Genomic DNA, 17,703 nt, shown 5'->3' on the forward strand with positions numbered 1-17,703 from the left:
AGACTAAAACTAGATTCTGGGTTTCTTTAAAAAAATGCATAATAAATTGATTTTTTTCCCCTATGCCTTTAAATTCTACACACTCCTCTTAGGAGGCAATATTTTCAATAAATGGATGAATGTGATTTTGTGCTCTGGGAATTGATAGATTTCTCATATTTCAAGGAAACCAATACTACACACTGTGGTACTTAATTTCTCCCTAAATTACTACCCATACGGATTTTTCTCTGTTATTTACATGCAAGCAATTAAGCACTTAATCATGATTGATGCAGTTAAAAATTATCTGTTCAATAGAATCTTAGTCTTCAAATGTACAGAAACCTTTTTTGGATACTCTTCCATTTTAGTAAGACAATTACAGCCAAACTGCTTTCCTCTCCTAGCGACACACTCAAACCCAATTTTTAGGAGCCAAAAATTAGCAGCAGTGAATAATTCCTGGAAGAAGCTCCTGTTTTCAATCGGCACCATGCACCCAACTGCAGTACCACTAATCAACACACTTTTTAGCAGGCTGGTCATGCAAACCAGACTACACAAGCTACAGAAACAAAACTCCCTTTCAACAGCAATGTCCCAGGACAAGGCCACAGAAAATAGAAATTTGTGGAATTTAATGACCATGCTGGTTCTATATAACTGCTCCAAGGTTATACAGGACACTGACATTTCCAGAAATGTTCATCTGGTATATTTCACAAGTATCAAAGTTATAATTACTAAAACAAAGAAAAACAATACAGAAAGAAAACGGGAAGAAAAAAAAAAAGCAGCAGAATCTCATAATTATGAAGTTCATCAGAACAAATACTATCATAATTCAAACTTAAATGGCACTAATTTTTTTTTCCAAACAATTTTTAAACCCTCTCTTATATTTCTGCATTTTGTGTGCCTGGAAAGTTACACAAAACATGTTGCTTCAGGGCTGCACCTAATTATATTGGGCATCCAGAAATAGGTGCATCTGACTCAGAATTTCTGCATGCCTTGCCAACCAATCAAACCATAAGAAATGCAAACTATGCTTAAATTAAGCAATAAAACACTGCAAGTTGCAAGTTGTAACGTACTAGCATACACCACACTGCAAGGAAGAACTCCTCAACAGGAAACAGGTTCAAAGTATATTTGCACCCAGTTACGCTGAGAGTATTTTCACAACTGTGACTTGACACAACTTGAGTCACACAACCGACTACTCCACACTGAATATTACAGAACAGGACTAAACATCAAATGAGGGTAAGTGCACTAAAGCAGTGATATCTTTAATTACCAGCTGTTAACAAGCACCTTTTTAAACCTTTATAAATGCAAGGGGTTTTCATTTGATGATCATACCTCTCTGTAGACAATCTTCCAGACAGATCTAATTTCTTTAATGACAAACAGAGAACTGGTACAAAACCAGACTTAAGCAGCAGCTCATGCTGAGAGTTTGTCATTTACCTTAAGCTAAAATGATGAGCTCAGACACTGTATTTTGCAGTGGTTCAGGGCAGGTGGGCAACAGGTCAAAGAGATGACCACAAAAACCCCATGCTTGTCTGGGACTGTTCACTCAGAAACATCTTGAAGACAGCAGGTGCAGCTGAGCTGTTTTATTTTACTCTTTCACAATACTATGCAGGCAAGTTATGTAAATCAACTGGGCCAAATATGATCCCAGAGCTTTCAAAAGAAAATATATTTCAACATGAGAATATTACAGTATTTATTTTCATGCCTCAAGGGTGTCGTTAATAATTAGCAATTTACATAAAATTGCTAAAATATGCACAAAACAAACCAGTAGATTAATCCTCAGGTATTTTTAATTTAAAAGCTAAAAATTAATCATAATCATTAGAGAATGGTCTGAGAACTATAAAGCAATTACAGTCATTGATAACCACTGCATACACAGGCAATGATATCAGCAATTAAAGGAGAGACCAGTAAGTGATCCATGCCAATTTTGAGAACTTTCCACTAACAGCTGCTGTTCCACAGCAGTCCAGTCATTTGACTAACTTGTAAGGTCATTTTCTAAACGGGAAGTGATAAGTCTTAAGTTGGAGTTGCAAGGAGTTCTTTTAGTTGACAGCTACGTGTCAAGCAATGTGGCAATAAATTCCAAGCAATGGGGCAACTTAACATCAACAGCATTATATTAATACATGCAGGTTTTTAGATTGATAATATAAAGAACAGTCTTCATCTGTGTTCATTATGGAACAAACTCTGCTATTAAACACTGCTTTGCACAAAGGCTGCAAACATAATATACAATCAGCTCTCAAACTAAAATACATTTAAGAGCTATTTGAACAATTGTCATATTTCCTATTCATTTTACATTAGAAACATATCCAGATCTCCATGCCTGCAAAAGAACAATCATTTTCAGAAATGAATAAAACTGTATGTAGCAAAATAGGTTCTTTTGTACCATATAATTTTCCAAACTCTATGGTTACTTTTGCAGCAGTATTTCAATGGTTACTTTTCAAGTGAAAGTATTTTGCTACTTTTAGTCTCTGTTACTCATTGCAAATAATTAAAGCAAAAACGTAAAAACATTGTCTACAGCGTACTGTGATACATTGCAGCTGCAGGTGATTTACCATATAATACACCACAGTTCACACTGCACAAGCAGTCACTCATGAGGCTGCACAATACCAGTGATGAGGGGTTTACAGAAACCTGCACAATTTAAAAAAAAAAATCACACACCACTCTTACAAAATTCAAGGATAAGAAGATAAAGCATCCTATTACTTTACAGCCATTTTGCTTGAGTAAGAGCTTCTGGATTGAGCCTGGAATTAACGGCTAGTAAACAGCTTTTGGATTTGGCCTGCCATTTGTACCTGCTGAAGACTTCTTTATCCAAAAGTACTAGTGTTTGACTCAACAAAATATAAATCATGTTCACTGCTTTTATTAATGGAGGCAGCAATGTACGTCAGCGCTTTTATATATACATATATATATTTATAAATATCTACATGCTTGAATGCATCAGAGAGTTTTCTGAAAGCCAAACCAGTGTGAGGTAAATGCCAGGATGGTGCTGAAACTTCAAAGGAAATAAACCACGGTGCTGAAAGCTGCGCTCTTTTCACCCTCAGCAATGCCCACGGGATCCTCTTACAAGGGTGACCATTAGTAAGCCTTTAGGTTCCAGTTCCTTCATGCTCTGAGGGAAAACTTGAGTTAATCAGAGAGCACAGAGGTAAGAAAAGATCATTAGTCCCTTAGGAAACCAACTGGGCACAAGCAAAAGAAGAAAAAATTTACTGGCAGAGTAGCTACAAAGCCACTTAAATTGAAGTCTTACATCTTAATTTTGAGTGGTATAATTAGAAAACACCTATATACTCAAACAAGAAAAATAATAATTTTTTCACCTTTCTGTTGGAAAAAGAATTTAGAAACACTTCAGACTCAAAAGCTTGACATGACTCTCCACATGAAGAAAAGAAAAAAAATTCCAATGGGTTTTGTTGGTTTTTGTGGTTTTTTTTTTTTATTTATTTGTTTGGTTTGGGTTTTGGGGGGTTTTTTGGGGCTTTTTTGGCAGGGTTTTTTGTGATTTTGGTTTTCTTTTTTCCCCCCAGGATACAAGAGCTGGCAGTGTTATTTGCTATGTCTTTGTGGAAGACAAAAGGTTTGATTTAATAAACACAGTGTATTGAATGATTCAATGCAGAACTGAAACAGCAAGCACAGTGGACTCAGCCTATCTGGACACCTACCTACCTTGATATAAACCAATTTTAAACACCTGTCATCCACAGGTCAGTTTGTAAGATAGAAAAGGTATTTAAGACATTTAGTTGCAAAGATCTGGATTGCTGTTTCATCCAGGGTCATGAGCAGAAATATTCTTTTTCACTCCTGGTTTTGAAGAATTTGCACAAAACTTATATACAGTTTTAGAGGTTTGGTAGAATGTCCCAAAAGACAGAGTGATGCTATCACAGCACTATGATCACTTGCAATTAATTAAACTAGCTCAAGGGCATTAGGTCCATCCTTGTTCCATACTGGAGGTTGCAAAAGTATACAGATGTAGAAGCATGTTTTGGGAGATGCAGCTTCCTAAAAACACACCTGAAAATGAACAACTACTCCAGTTCATGTGTACCTTCCTCAAAAATTGTCAAGCCCTAGGATTTTGACATCAACCTGTTTCAAAGAACCCATGAGACTGATTTCAGTATGTTCTTCCATGGTATCCCACTGACTGTTTTCCCTTTATTCTTACCAGTCTTTATTAGCAACTTAATTTGGCAGCTTTTTTAGCTCCCAGCCTCAGAGAAAATTGTAAAACTAGGTGTATGTTTAGCACTATTAAGTCATCTGCATCCTAGTTTCCCTGCCACATGCTGAAAAGCTGTGTTGCCATTCTGCTTGTTCTTCCACCAGTCATCCATTTCTCTAACTCAGCACCTTCAGACAAAAAGAAATAATGCAAGAAGGAGACTCTCATCAACCATGTGATAATTAATCTTCATAAAATTGTTTAACAATGAAATTCCCAGCTCATGCAACAGTTCAGCATTTGCCAAAATATATGACACTTTCAAAAAGTGACTGGAAAAAAACACACCATAGGTTTAGTTACAGGTTTGCTGAAGTTAGGTTTAGCTGCAGTAAGTTAGAAACACACTCATGTTAGTCTACTGCTGTCAAGTAGTTTATTGGTATATGAGAAGCAGTTCTATCATATGCTGCTGAGGCTGTCAGACCCAGCAAAAAGGAACAGTTCCATTTGTTGTTTCCTTCCACTTAATGAAACATGCAAAGCTGATTGCCTGGTTTTGTTATTCACTTATAAATGTAATTTTAGAAATTAACTAGCCAGATACTTTTTACAGCTATTCAAAGTGAAGAGAAATAACTTTCTCCCTAGGCAAGGAGGGAGCAGTAAGAGGAGCTGCTGAGGAGCAGGGGTTGTACAGCCACAGGGATGAGCACACAGAGCATACTGCTAAGTCCAGACAGAAGGAGGTTGCAAGAACTGAAATATTAAGAGTTTGCACAGTAATTGGAGCTGTGGTGACAGATAGGTCATACCTTTGAGTTATTAGGTAGACAGAAATCATGTTAGCAATTATAAAGGTCCATCTCAACAATGATGTCTGGGTTACCATCCTGAATAAAAGACAGTGACAACTGTTGTCTGCAGTGATTTAGAAAAATGCAGGATTATTTAAATACTTGGATTATTTAATCATGAACTTCTATACTCTGCATTCGTTACTTGAAAAAAATTTGCAGATCAGTAAATGACATCCTTCAGAACTGTACCTCTATGTGCCATCATTTTCACAAGGTGTTCTAACCATTTTCCAGAGTTCTTCATTAATTACTGTTTTTAATCAAGTTAACGTGCTAATGAGTTTTTAGAACTTGTAACCAACGATCCCCAGGGCTAGACTGCAAGATAACAATTCTATTCTTCTGCCACAAAGCAGCATGAACTGCATGTGTAGTGATTTGTTGCCGCCACCTGCACACCCTCTAGAGGTAGGGAAGGCAACCCTCAGTTCGAAATTAATCCATAGATCCATACTTGGAACAGCATAACCTGCCAAGGTCACATATCCATTACAGCATGCCTCACGTTTAAAGACAAGGCCGAAAGACAGAAGTTTATTACTGAGCCATCTCAAAATACTGACTACAGCAGATACCCTGTGGGGTCATAAGACATGACTGTGATACACGCTGGACCTTGATGAAGGCAGTCACTGGTTCACTGCAGGATGCTAAATATAGACTGGGAGATGAATGGGCCTCTCTAATATACTGATCCCATTTCCAAAACCAAAATACACTTCAGATCTCTTGACTGACTCTTCTGTAAATTACTTCAAAATCTTTACATCTGTTCACATTTTCAGCCAGGATCGTTTTCATTTAAGTCTTACTTCATAGAGATTTAGCTCTTTTATACTTAAGACAGAGAAGAATACAATTTTCTCATGGATTAATAAGCCTGAAGAACACAATCAAAATTTCATAAAATCATATTTCTTAAATAACTGAGCACTCTGCTATTAAATTTTATCTTCCAGATACAGATCATATCTGAAATGTCGCTGTTTTATCTTAACATATCTGAGTTTTCCGTCACTATCCATTATATTATTTATTATTTACCTCCTATAGCTGGTGATAAAGGCAAGCCAAAAAAATTGCCATGAGCTTTCATTGTGGTGAGATAATTTACAGATATGGGCATATGAAAAAATCCTGGAGAGCAAAATCATACAAAGGATTTCTCCAAGTAAATACTTCTCTTCTGACACTTACTGGTGTGGTATTGTGCTCAGTTTGGTACAGTTACCTCAGTTCCAGCTTTCCCATTCATGAACAGCAGCAATAACAACATTTAATCTAATATTATTATATTTTTAGATGTCTTTTAAATTTCATTAATATTATTAACTCAGTAACGGTTTCAAGGAAAAATTCCCTGGGCAAGAGTAAGTCTGAATCCCTTTCTGCAGAAAAAAGTCCCTGAGGACTGTGTTTCTCACCAACTTTCTGCATACTGGAGGGTATTTCAGATGCATCTCCCCAGGTTTTCCTCCAAATGCAGATGTAGCCATGCTGGAGGTCAGAGATTGCACTGCATCTTGGTGTCCAGCTGCAGCCCTTCCCATAAAATGACCAGTAAAAGCAGCTAAAAAGTGACCTAAGCTCCAGCAAAGAGTGGACCCAAATGGGAATAAACTAGCTGAGGCTCAGCTTCAGCAAGATTTAAATGAATATTTACCAAAGGAAAAGCAATCAGGAACACAATCAGGTAGTGAACAAACTTCCGTGTTGTGATATTACTGATTATTTCCTCAGATCTGCATACAGGGTTGAGACCTCGATGGAAGAAAAATGTAAAGGTCAATACCATGTTTTATTTACATATAAATCCAGTAAATTGACTCATACTATTGCTTCAGCTTTCTCTCTACAGAACACAGGTGAAAAGGGGGAAAAATATTAAAAACATATTATTAATGGAAGACGAACACATTTCTAATCTGAAAGTAATATATAGTATCAGTCAAGTAGTGTTACAGTCAAGTGGACATTCATAAATTCTCCTTCCTCTCAATGAGGATAACCTAGATAACTTTTTCTGCCTCTACAATGCCACAAATGGTCTCACCATAACTCCCCATGCAATATCTCCAAACAGCAAAATCTCATGCAGACTGCCCACACATAGTGTAGGAGCATTGAAGATTTCAGATTAGGCCTTCCTCTCTCCACAGAAGAATTTCTCAAGTATAACTTCAGAAGTTTTATAAAGTCTCTCTAATTCAGATGAGGTTTTGCCATCATTCCTGAATTCCTGATAGAGCTGTTATCAATGCTCAGTTTGATGGTTTCTAGTAATTACTCTGTAAATGCCTAAATCTATTAATAAAACCACTAAAAAGTATGGCTACAAGCATTTTCAGGATGAAAATCAAAATTCTTTCCAAAGAGTATTTGTAATTCAGGACCATCATCTGTCTCATCATAGCCAACAATAACCTCTCAACTCCAATACCCCACCCAGCAAACAGATCATTTACAAAGACAAACCACAGGTTTAGTCAGCAGTCAGTATAACTTTGAAGAATGATAACTCCCTTCCAGACAGTATCTCCAACCAGCAAACAAATGAAATCTCTTGTTTCTAAGCTTAAGGGAAAAGAAATATATCTGCTTGAGCAAATTGTATTATATAAAAATTTACAACACCCCCAGACATTAGCAAAGCTGTTCATCTTTTATTCTAAATTCTGCTTTATCTTCAGTCTGAAAATGCAGTTGGGACATATCAAAGACAGAAACATGCAGAGATTCAACAACTAGAAGCTAAATAAATCACTTGAGAGCATGCATACTTACTGCAACTAACCATAGCTGCACATGAAGTGTAATGGAACCTCCTCGAAGAAGCAACATTTTATTAACATTTCTAGTGAAAACTAGAAGCTGTGGCCAAAGGCATGAGAAAAAGATGCTGAAGCGAGGTGGGGGTTGGTCTCTTCTTCCAGGTAACAAGCAATAGGACAAGAGGAAGTGGCCTCAAGATGTGCCAGGAGAGATTTAGATTGAATATTAGGAAAAAATTTCTTCACAGAAAGGATCGCCAAGCATTGGAACAGGCTGCTCAGGGAAGCTGTTGAGTTCCCATCTCTAGAGGTATTTAAAAGACCTGTGGTAGATATTGAACTCAGGGACACAGTTTTGTGGTGGATTTCGCAGTGTTAGATTTATGGTTGGACTCTATGATCTTAAAGGCCTTTTCCAACCTAAATGATTCTATGATTCCATGCTTCTAAATTCTCATAACTACATTCAGGAGGGTCTGAGGAACAGGTCTAAGAAAAACCCTCCCACTACCAGCACAGGCTCTTCCTTCCTCCCTCCCTGTTGCACAGATACCAGCAAGTAGCTCGTTCACACACAGCTTTATATTTCCTGCCATCTATACAGATCCTTCTGCGCAGGGCTGCAAAGAGCAAGACTGTGCTCCTTCCTGTGGCAATGATTCTTGTGGTGCATGTGAATAAACCTGACTCTACAGATAAGTATCAACTGCAGAGAGATGTAAACAGAAAAAGAGACTTCTTTCCCCCTAATGAATTTAGAGACTTCTTCTGACCTCAGTCAGCAAAACCTTCTCAGATGTAAAAGGGATTTTCAAGCTGATGAATTTGCTGTGTGATTTTCTGGAAACATGGTAAGTCCTCTTCTCCAGCACTAGGCCACCTTAATGGGAAGAGGACATCACCTGCCTACCAGCCTCGCAGTAGTGTGGATACCACACCAGCCTCATCATGCTAGCTTCAGCCGAGCCATCACTTGTTATTTCTACTATGACAGGTGAGTTTCACCCTTAAAAAGACACACTCACTCATACAGACTTTTCTCACAGAGAGAATGACCCACATTTTCAAACCCGCTGCAAAGGACCATGGTCCTCCATCCCCACTACCTACAGAAATGCATCCAAAACAATATTTCATCTTCATTTTCCCACAAAAGACCCTCTCAAGTGTGTCAGGACTCTTAGGCATATTCAGAAAGGCCCCAGCAGTAAATTTTAAGTTTAAGTGCACTCCTGTCACGAGAGCTTCGAAGGGAAAGATTTGTGCATTTACTTCTAATGGGTAATTCTCAGATACCACAGTTATGGATGAGCTTAGGCCACATAAAGCAATTAAATTTAATGCCCTAGGAGAAGTTAGATGCTATTTCTGACTGAATGACCTCAAGAGCGTGTGCAAGTGTTCTAATCTATGACACAAGTGAAATAGGAGGTATCTGAATGTGTTCGGTAGAATTTTTTTTCTCAAAGCATAAAGATTTTATTCTCTTGGTTTGGTCATATTTGACTCCTGGCACTGGTCTGTTCCTTCCATATGACATCAGGCATGATTACAATAAAAGAATTAAAAAGCTACAGAAGTCTCAAAAGGCATTAATACGTTTTCTTGGTCAAACTATGGAGTCTCAAAGCAAGAAGGAAGCCAAGACAAACAGGAATATATTGCATTAATCAAGACGTGGGCAGGTACTGAATTTCCTTTCTTCATTATTCCTAATCAGTTTAAGGGCATGATTCATTTGTTAAACTTCATTCTATACAAGTGGGAAGAAAAAAGTGAATTACCCATTGAACGCACAATAGAATAATGAAAGGAAGCTGCAGGTACTTCATGCCTTTGAAAATTATTCACTCTTCAAGAAAATGCTTAGAGACATATTTATGTCCATCTCTGTTAAGGAAAACACACACATTTATGTTTGAAGATTTTCTTGGATGAAGTCCAAACAGAAGGTTTCAGATATGTCTGGCTGGAGGACTGTGTCCACCTCTGAAACACTGGACCAGTCTGTATATATTAAGAAATAATCACATAGTCTTTCAAGCAGAAGACACTGTCTGAGACTACACTTCAGTGCCCCAAATGATGAACGTTTTGCTGAGCTTCCTGTAACGTAATTACACCGCAACTCAGATAGCTCTCACAAGGTAAATCTAATGCTCAACAGAAAATTGCAAATATTTCTTGATTAGGTGCAGCTGACCTATAAGACAGCCTTTGAACTTTTAATTAATATCTTTAAAGGAAGGGGGGTTTTGCACATGAGAGGGCAACTCCTTAAAATTATTTTGCAATTAATAAACTGTACAGTTCATGAATTTTCTACCTTAACTGACCTGTGGTGGCAATCCCTTGGGTAATCTATATCTGCTCTCTTACAGGAAATCTGTAAAACCAACTTACAAAAAGAAACAAAAAATCTCGCAGAGAAAACAAGGAGAAAAAAAAATTGTGATTTTCCCCAAACTCAGTATATTTTGTTCAACACGTTTACAAGGGACTCTCAATGCACCAGCATTAATTAAAAAACCCAAGAATGCATGCTCTATCATGTTAATGGTTTCGGAAATGGTTTGGGTGTTAATGTTAATGGAAAAAAGCAACATTTATTGTGAAATAAACATCTGCCTCATTAGGAATAACATAGTAAATTGTGTCTACTATGTATACATGCTAAAGACTTTTTGTTAGATAGTGTTATTCATGCTTTCTACTCCATCTTTTCTACCTGAGAGCAGAAGATGCACTTTTGCTTCAATTAAAATCAGTTGCAGATTTCATTAATTTTCACCACTTATGTTAATGAAAATATGAGCCATATAAGAACATTAAACACTTGACAAATAAGTTTTACCTTTGAATTAGTAAGAAATAACTACCTTACCACAGTGGGATTTATTTGCACTGTCAGCAGTTCACATTGTCTAGGAATAAAAGGTTTTCCTTCTATATATTTTCTCCATAAAAAGAAGATTAATAAAGTAACAAACCATGTGCTTTTCCTTTCCACTGAAACAATTAAGAAAAATTTAACTGCATTTTTATGAGTATTGTTAAGTATATTAATTATGCTTATTCTTATGAATAGGGAAATCACTATTATTAATTGAATAATCATCGGTATTCAATTTGATGCTACAAATTATTTGAAATTGTTGCAAAATATTAGTTCAATTGTACTTTCATCCAATTCAGGAAACTTAATTAAGCTACAATCAACAGTGTGCAGAAGACAAAGGAGATGCTGGAGAGCAACCAAGATACTCAGGCGCTTTTGTCTTGGAGCAGTTGATGGAGCTGAGCATGTTTGGTCTGACAGAAGGGTGATTTAACAGGTGTCCTAGAAGCAGCCTGAATCTACTTGAACAGAAATCACAATGATAGAGAAGCCAAAATCTTCTCAGCAGTGACAGAACATATATAAAGGGACAATGACCACAAACTGCCACTTGGGAGGTTCAGGGTGGCACTTCCATTCTTCTCTCCTCATGTCAAACCTCCTCTTTTTTCAACAGACAGGTGTTGCAGATCTGCAGGTTACTCAGCAAGGTGGTGGGACCTCCATCCAGTGAAATGAAAGACATTTAGACAAAGCTGTTTCACACAACTGGGAAGAGTGTATCTCCAAGCTGGACTGGGTAACTTCCTAAGGTTCCTCCAAAACAACATGTAGGTGAGAAATGTGCACATGTATAGAATCACAGACTGCTTCAAATGCAACAAATCACTGCAGATTTATACTGAAGTGCATCTAAACATCTACTATCACTCATCATCCCTGAAAGAAAATGCCTACTAAAGTTTGGGTGCTACAGCTAAAGAAATTTAAGTTTTTACCTCCTCAGTACCTAATAAGATTTTATTTGCTACGTATTCATGTTGTCAACCTTATTATTTTTTAATTTGTAAATATCATGTTATAATTTGTTTTTGTAAACATATAGAAATATGTTGTTACCCTAACAGCACCAGATCCTGACTCTTAAATGGTGCTTGAAAAGATGAAAGCTTAAGACCTACCCATAGACCACCTGGAATTGGTTCATTAGATGCCATAAGATGGAAAAAAGAAAGATATAAAATCATTTCTCCTACTTTCAATAGCATGAAAAAAAGCAAGTCCTTCGGCTGTTGCACATTATTGGTTTTCTAATCAGAATACAGAACATCCATAATTATACCAAGGGCAAGGTGTGATGCAGCTCTGTTAGCTCACATGCAAAGACCTGCTGTTCAAAAGCCATTCTGATCATTACTAAGCTGTATCCTTTCTGGCAGATCTGGAAGGCTAAAATAGCTAGTTAAATCTTTGATGCCATCATTAGATTTTTTCCAGAAATAATTTTTCAGTCTTCTTCCATCAATAACGCAAAAGACATGAATAACATCATACAGGCTCTTGCAATTCAACTAACACTGTCTCTTATCTTCTGCAGTGGCCAGTGGAGGATGCCCATGAAAACCTATCAATACAGGTCATACAAAATGCTGCCGTACTTGTGAACACATCCAGATGTGTGATTGATTTGGGATTCAGAAACTTCCACAGCAAAAGCTGGTAGCTTTGTAAAGAGAAGGACATCCCCACAACAAATGTTAAAGACTTCTGCATGGAATATATTACAAAGAAGTCAGTAAGAAACAGAAACTTTATTATTCCTGAAATAAATCCAGCGTGTTAAATTAGGAAACTTATGCAACTAATTATATCCTACCAGTATAAACAGTATCAAAGAGGAGTATTTTATTTCTGAACATCTCATGCCATCTCATTTTCAGAATGTCAGTTAAGAACAAAAATAATTCAAAGTCCTTATGATAACTGAAGATGAAACCCAGAATTAAATTTGCAACAAATCTGGAATTCCCCTTTGATCATTCTAAGGCAATGGCTATACATTTTTATCACACCGAAGAAGCCATAATAAACTGCAACATCAATAACAGAAAGAAATCCTATGGCATCCCAAGACAATGCTTTTGAACAGTTACAATATCACAGCCTTTTAATGTAAGCACACGTGTTAAATATGCACATGGCTCCATGTGTAGGTGATGTGGTGTGGCATAAATATTTTACTAGCAGTTTAAGTTACTGACTCATTACACACAAATGGTATGAATGTTCTTTTCTGATTTTATAAGTGTTCATATTTTGGCACCCCTGAATGATTAAGAACAGGAAACTGTAGTATCTGAAAAGGTTTTCAAAAACTTGCAGGAAAGATCTTAAATTTTAATAAGGCTTTCCATGTAAAGAACTACTGAGGTGCACAAAAAAGGAGTCAAGACACATGTAATTTATGGCTTTGCTCCCCAGCACAACTTTACTGAAATCAAAGGCCTTTGCTCAAGAGTAACTTCTTCCCCTAGTTGCAGAAGTTTGCAGAATAGCAGTCTTTTCTAGAATTTGGCTAGTTTGTATTTACAAATAAACTAATCAATTGACTTCTGAATGTCGGTCACAACACTCATTCCTTAGGTGGCCTATTTTTTTCTTATTTGAAAGGGCAAAAAGAAAAAACAAGAGCTAACTGGGCATACTTCTCAGCTCTAAAGTGTTTTCCCCTATGGAAATGGTAAATGAAAATATCACTGCAGGAATGATTTCTTATTTGTAACACATCTTCAAGTCCCTAGATCCTATTTAAAAAACAAACACACAAATTTAACAAACCGCTAGATCAAAGCCTTTAAACCAAAAGTCTGTAACCACCCTTGCACTATTTCAACCTGCATATCAGAGTGAGGTTTCAGGAGACCAATGAGCTACTCAAAAGGTCTCACCCCAGATAGCCCTTTCCTGTAACAGAAATAGTACAGAGCTATAACGGGCTCCACTGCAGTCAAGAATATCTTAGCAGTGGTAAAAGCTACCTCCACATACTTTGTAATGTCTTTGCAACTCTATACTACTTGTCTCAAGACTTTTTTTTCAAATAGTCGAGGTGTTTTTATTATGTTTTGGTTTTTAATTCTGGAAGAAAGCCTGTTTTCCAAGATGCAACTATATTTGATCAGGTGGCTGGAAAAAAATGAGCCTGAAACACCATAAATATTATCTTATTATCTGGCTGTGATTAAATCAGAATTACACAAATACGTCAAAATAATTTGTAGACTGGCAATAAGGATGGCTGTCAAACTGAAATCCAATGGAACTTCAAATGCACCTTAAACACTGTATCAGTGTCAGATACATAAAGGTAATATTATTACTTGGTGTCTTATACTAGAGTACTGTTTCAAGCTCTTTCCCACAGATCTGTTCAGATAAAAGATGTAATGTTCACATTACATCTGCCAAAATTGCCATTTGCAATTAAAAATTAAAACTGGCACTCTTTCTATGCAGGCAGGCAATTATCTAAACGCAGCTGGCAATCTTCCTTGTTTACAGCACTGCTGTGTCATGACTCCACTCCGTTTGGAAATTTACTGCTTTTTTTTTTTTAAGGTTTAAACTTGCCACCTGTATTTCCAACTTGAACTTTTCTGGTTTTAAAGATTTGTACCATGAACTCAAACAAAAAGGTACAAAACTATAATTTGCAGATTTTGTATGGCAACTTCAGGCACTGCAGTAAAATACATTCCTAGTACATATTTTGATGATTGTCACAACACTAATTTACATCCATCTAGGCCACAGGATAACACCTGTAAGAACCCAGACAGTAAAATGTACCAAATAAATGCCCTCCAAGAAGAAAATTTCAGGTGTAAGAGTTGATTTTCAGAGTAAACAGAAAGAATGGAAAGATTCTCTAAGTGGACAAAAATCCTTTTACTGAATAATATATGATATTAAGTGTATTTCTACCCTATCTATAGCAATTGTCATCCACTAAATGAATCTATCTACAAAGTATCTTATTAATCAGACTGCCATGTTTTTGGCACCTTTTTACTTACAACAGCTGCTATTAAAGTAAGATTTGGTGGTTCCCCTACTGCTGGGAGAGGAGCATTCTTTATGCTGTCAAACAGCTTTTAGGGAACCGTTGCTTTTTTAGCTAAGATGCTGCAACCTCTAGGTTGATTTACACGACTATCATGGAACAAATACAGTTACTTACAGCATATCAGTTAAATATTCTGGTTCATTTATGATGTATTTCCTGTAGTCAGACGTAGCAATACCCGGTATTATATCCCCAATACAGTAATGCCTAATTTCCTTCCTCTGTAATTGTTAAACGTTTTCACCTATAAATATGATCCATTATCACAACTCCTTGCCAGACTGTATTGCATGTTTTGCTCAGCCATCCAAATGGATTTTGAGCAGGGCCTTTCTCCTGAATATTACCAAAACCCATAAGAACGGGATTGTTAATGAACTGAGGAACATGGCTGACCCCAAGGATACTGCAAGCAGTGACAGGCACAGGTGCCCTCACACAGTGTCCCGGGCAAGCTTCTTGAAGTTAAAGCAGCACAAGTTTCGCAGCGCGGTGACAGTACCGCTCTCCACTGTGCGATGATACGGAACATGTATTTCCGTCAGGGGCTTTTTCAGAATGAGGGTGACAGGAGCCGTTACTTGCTCAGATCAAAAGCGCAGCAGAGGAAGGCACGGGCGAAGAAGCCGCCAGCGCGGCGGCCGCTCGCTGCGCCCTGCCCCGGGCGGCCCCCGGCGCTGCCAGCGGCAGGTGGCCGCAGCTGGGGCGCAGCATCCCGAGGCGCCGCGCACCCGCGGCGAGCACTCGCGTGGGAAGGCGCCGTCACCCGCACTCCCTGCGAGGCGGGGACCAGGCGCGCCCGGAAAATACGCTGGAGGCAGAACCGAGCGCTGCGGCTCCGCGGCGGTAACTTTTCAAACCGCGTAGCGCTCGGTGTCCGCTCGGCAGCACACGCGCCACGGGTACCGCTGGCGTACCCATTGCGCCCCGCCGTCGCGGGGAGCACCCGGCAGACGCCGACACCCCTCGCTCCGTCTAACCTCGAGGCCGGCGAGTGTCATCAGCGGGTGCTCCGCACAGTCTCCCCCTGCGCAAGCCGGCGGACTCGGGCGCCCGGGAGACCAGCGAACGTGCTCCCCGCCATGCTCCCCGCCGGTTCTCTCTGCCGGGTGAACCGAGCTTTCCCCCCATCACCTCCCACCTCGGGCTGCAGCGGCTCCCCCACCTCTGCTGACTGACTCCTCTCGGGCACTTTCAGCGCGACTCGCGGGGTACTTGTCCTCCCCGTGCCCCGGCACGGAGTGATGCCCGGGGACCGGAGGGGCAGGAGGGGCGGTACGCGCCGCGCGGTGCGGCTGGGCTCTGCTCAGGACAGGTGCGGGCGCCGGCCCGTGGAACGGACGGGAGGGGTCAGGACAGGACAGGACGGGACGGGACGGGAGGAGAGGGGAGCAGGTCGGTACTCACACGAAGGCGTGATAGACGAAGGCCCATCCGCGGGGCCGCTCCAGCACGTTGTACAGGTAGTTCTGCAGCCGGCGGTACTTCGCGTTCCTGCGGCAGCTCGGTCCGCTGCTGTACGACAGCGGCTTCCCCAGCAGGCTCATGCGGGCGCCGTGCTTCCCGCGGCGGCCCTCCCGCAGCCCGGCGGGGGCGGCCGCGCCGCCGGTGCCCAGGAGCAGCAGGCCGTCGCCGCGGGCCGCCGAGCTCGTCAGCGCCCTGCCCCGGCCCGACTCCACATCCTTCATGCCCGCTGCCGCGCCGCTCTTCACCCAGAGCCCCGCGGAGCCGCCCTCCTCCCCGCCGCCGTGGTTGCGGGGCATGGCATCACCCCGGGCGCCGGAGCGGGCGCCGGGGCCGCGGCGGAGCAGGGCGCGGGCGGCGGCGGCCAGGCACCCCGCGGCGGCAGCCCGCAAGAGGCAGCGGGGGCCGAGGGTCTCCGGGCGGCGCCCGCGGGGCGCGGGGGCGCGGGCCACTTTGGGCGCCCGGCGCGGCGGGCCGGCCTGCGGCAGCTTCGCGGGGGCCCCGGCGAGGGAGCGGGCGCCCCCCCGGGCGCGCTCTCCTCCCGGGCGGCGGCGCCCCGCCGCCGGTCCCCGCAGCTCCGCCCGGCGTGGCTCCGCGGCCCGGGACGGGGCGGAGGGAGGGAGGGCAGCTCCTCGCGGCTCCGGCGGAGAGGCCGCGGCTCGGTGGTGCCTGCCGCCGCCCGCTCCCTCGCTGCCTCCCGCGTCGTTTGGCCCGGCCGGGCCGGGCAAGCTGTTGCTCTCGCTCCGAGCGGCGGAGAAAGTCGGCGAGGCAGGCGGGCCGGTGGGGCAGGCGGGGGCCGCGCCGCCCGGAGCCTTCGCGTCCCGGGGCGGGAGCGGCAGAGACAGCGGCGGTGCCCGCGGCGGGGCGGGCGGCGAGCGGCTGGCGGGACGCGGCGCCCGCGTTCTACGCGCGCTCCCGGGAAATGTCCATGTAAGTCCGAGAAAGTAACAAAACTGCCGTAAGTCCCGGCGGCGGCGCGGGGGAGGATCGGCCGGCGGCGGGACCCCACTGCGGGCGGGGAGCGCGGCCGGCCCGGGTGGGGCAGCGCAGACGAGCCGCCGGGTGTCCCCCCCGAGGGGGCGGCGCGGCCCGGCACGCCGCTCCGGCTCTTCCGCCGTGTCCCGGCCTCGTGCGGCAGCGAGACAGCAGATCCCAGGGGCAGCGGCTGGCCTGCCCTCCCTGCGGGCTCCCCCACGGCCCCCGTCAGCTCCGGCCCCGGCGCGGTGCCGCCGGAGCGCAGCGGTGCAGCCGCTCGGTGCCCGCGCTGCGCCGAGACAGCGATGCTCCCCCTGCCGAGCACGGCCCTTTAACGCCCCGCCGCATCAAGGTGAGCTTGCGGAAAAAAACACCACCCACCCCGGCATCCGCAGGCGCGGCCGCAC

The 17,703-nt window shown here is 42.2% G+C and overlaps 1 protein-coding gene across 5 annotated transcripts in view; it reads right to left on the reverse strand.

Moving 5' to 3' along the window:
* KCNQ5 (potassium voltage-gated channel subfamily Q member 5) overlaps nt 1-16,623 on the reverse strand; it is a 278,035-nt gene extending 261,412 nt beyond the window's left edge. For 4 of the 5 annotated variants that reach the window (XM_069008612.1, XM_069008611.1, XM_069008613.1 and 1 more), the window contains exon 1: nt 16,265-16,620. In XM_069008612.1, the coding sequence (XP_068864713.1) occupies nt 16,265-16,620 (356 nt within the window). Of the gene's footprint in view, nt 1-16,264 lie in introns of all 5 variants that reach the window. The other variant, XM_069008614.1, reaches the window with a different exon arrangement.
* Nucleotides 16,624-17,703: the final 1,080 nt, after the last annotated feature.

This window comes from Aphelocoma coerulescens, chromosome 3 (assembly GCF_041296385.1).
Source record: "Aphelocoma coerulescens isolate FSJ_1873_10779 chromosome 3, UR_Acoe_1.0, whole genome shotgun sequence".
NCBI classification, from domain to species: domain Eukaryota; kingdom Metazoa; phylum Chordata; class Aves; order Passeriformes; family Corvidae; genus Aphelocoma; species Aphelocoma coerulescens.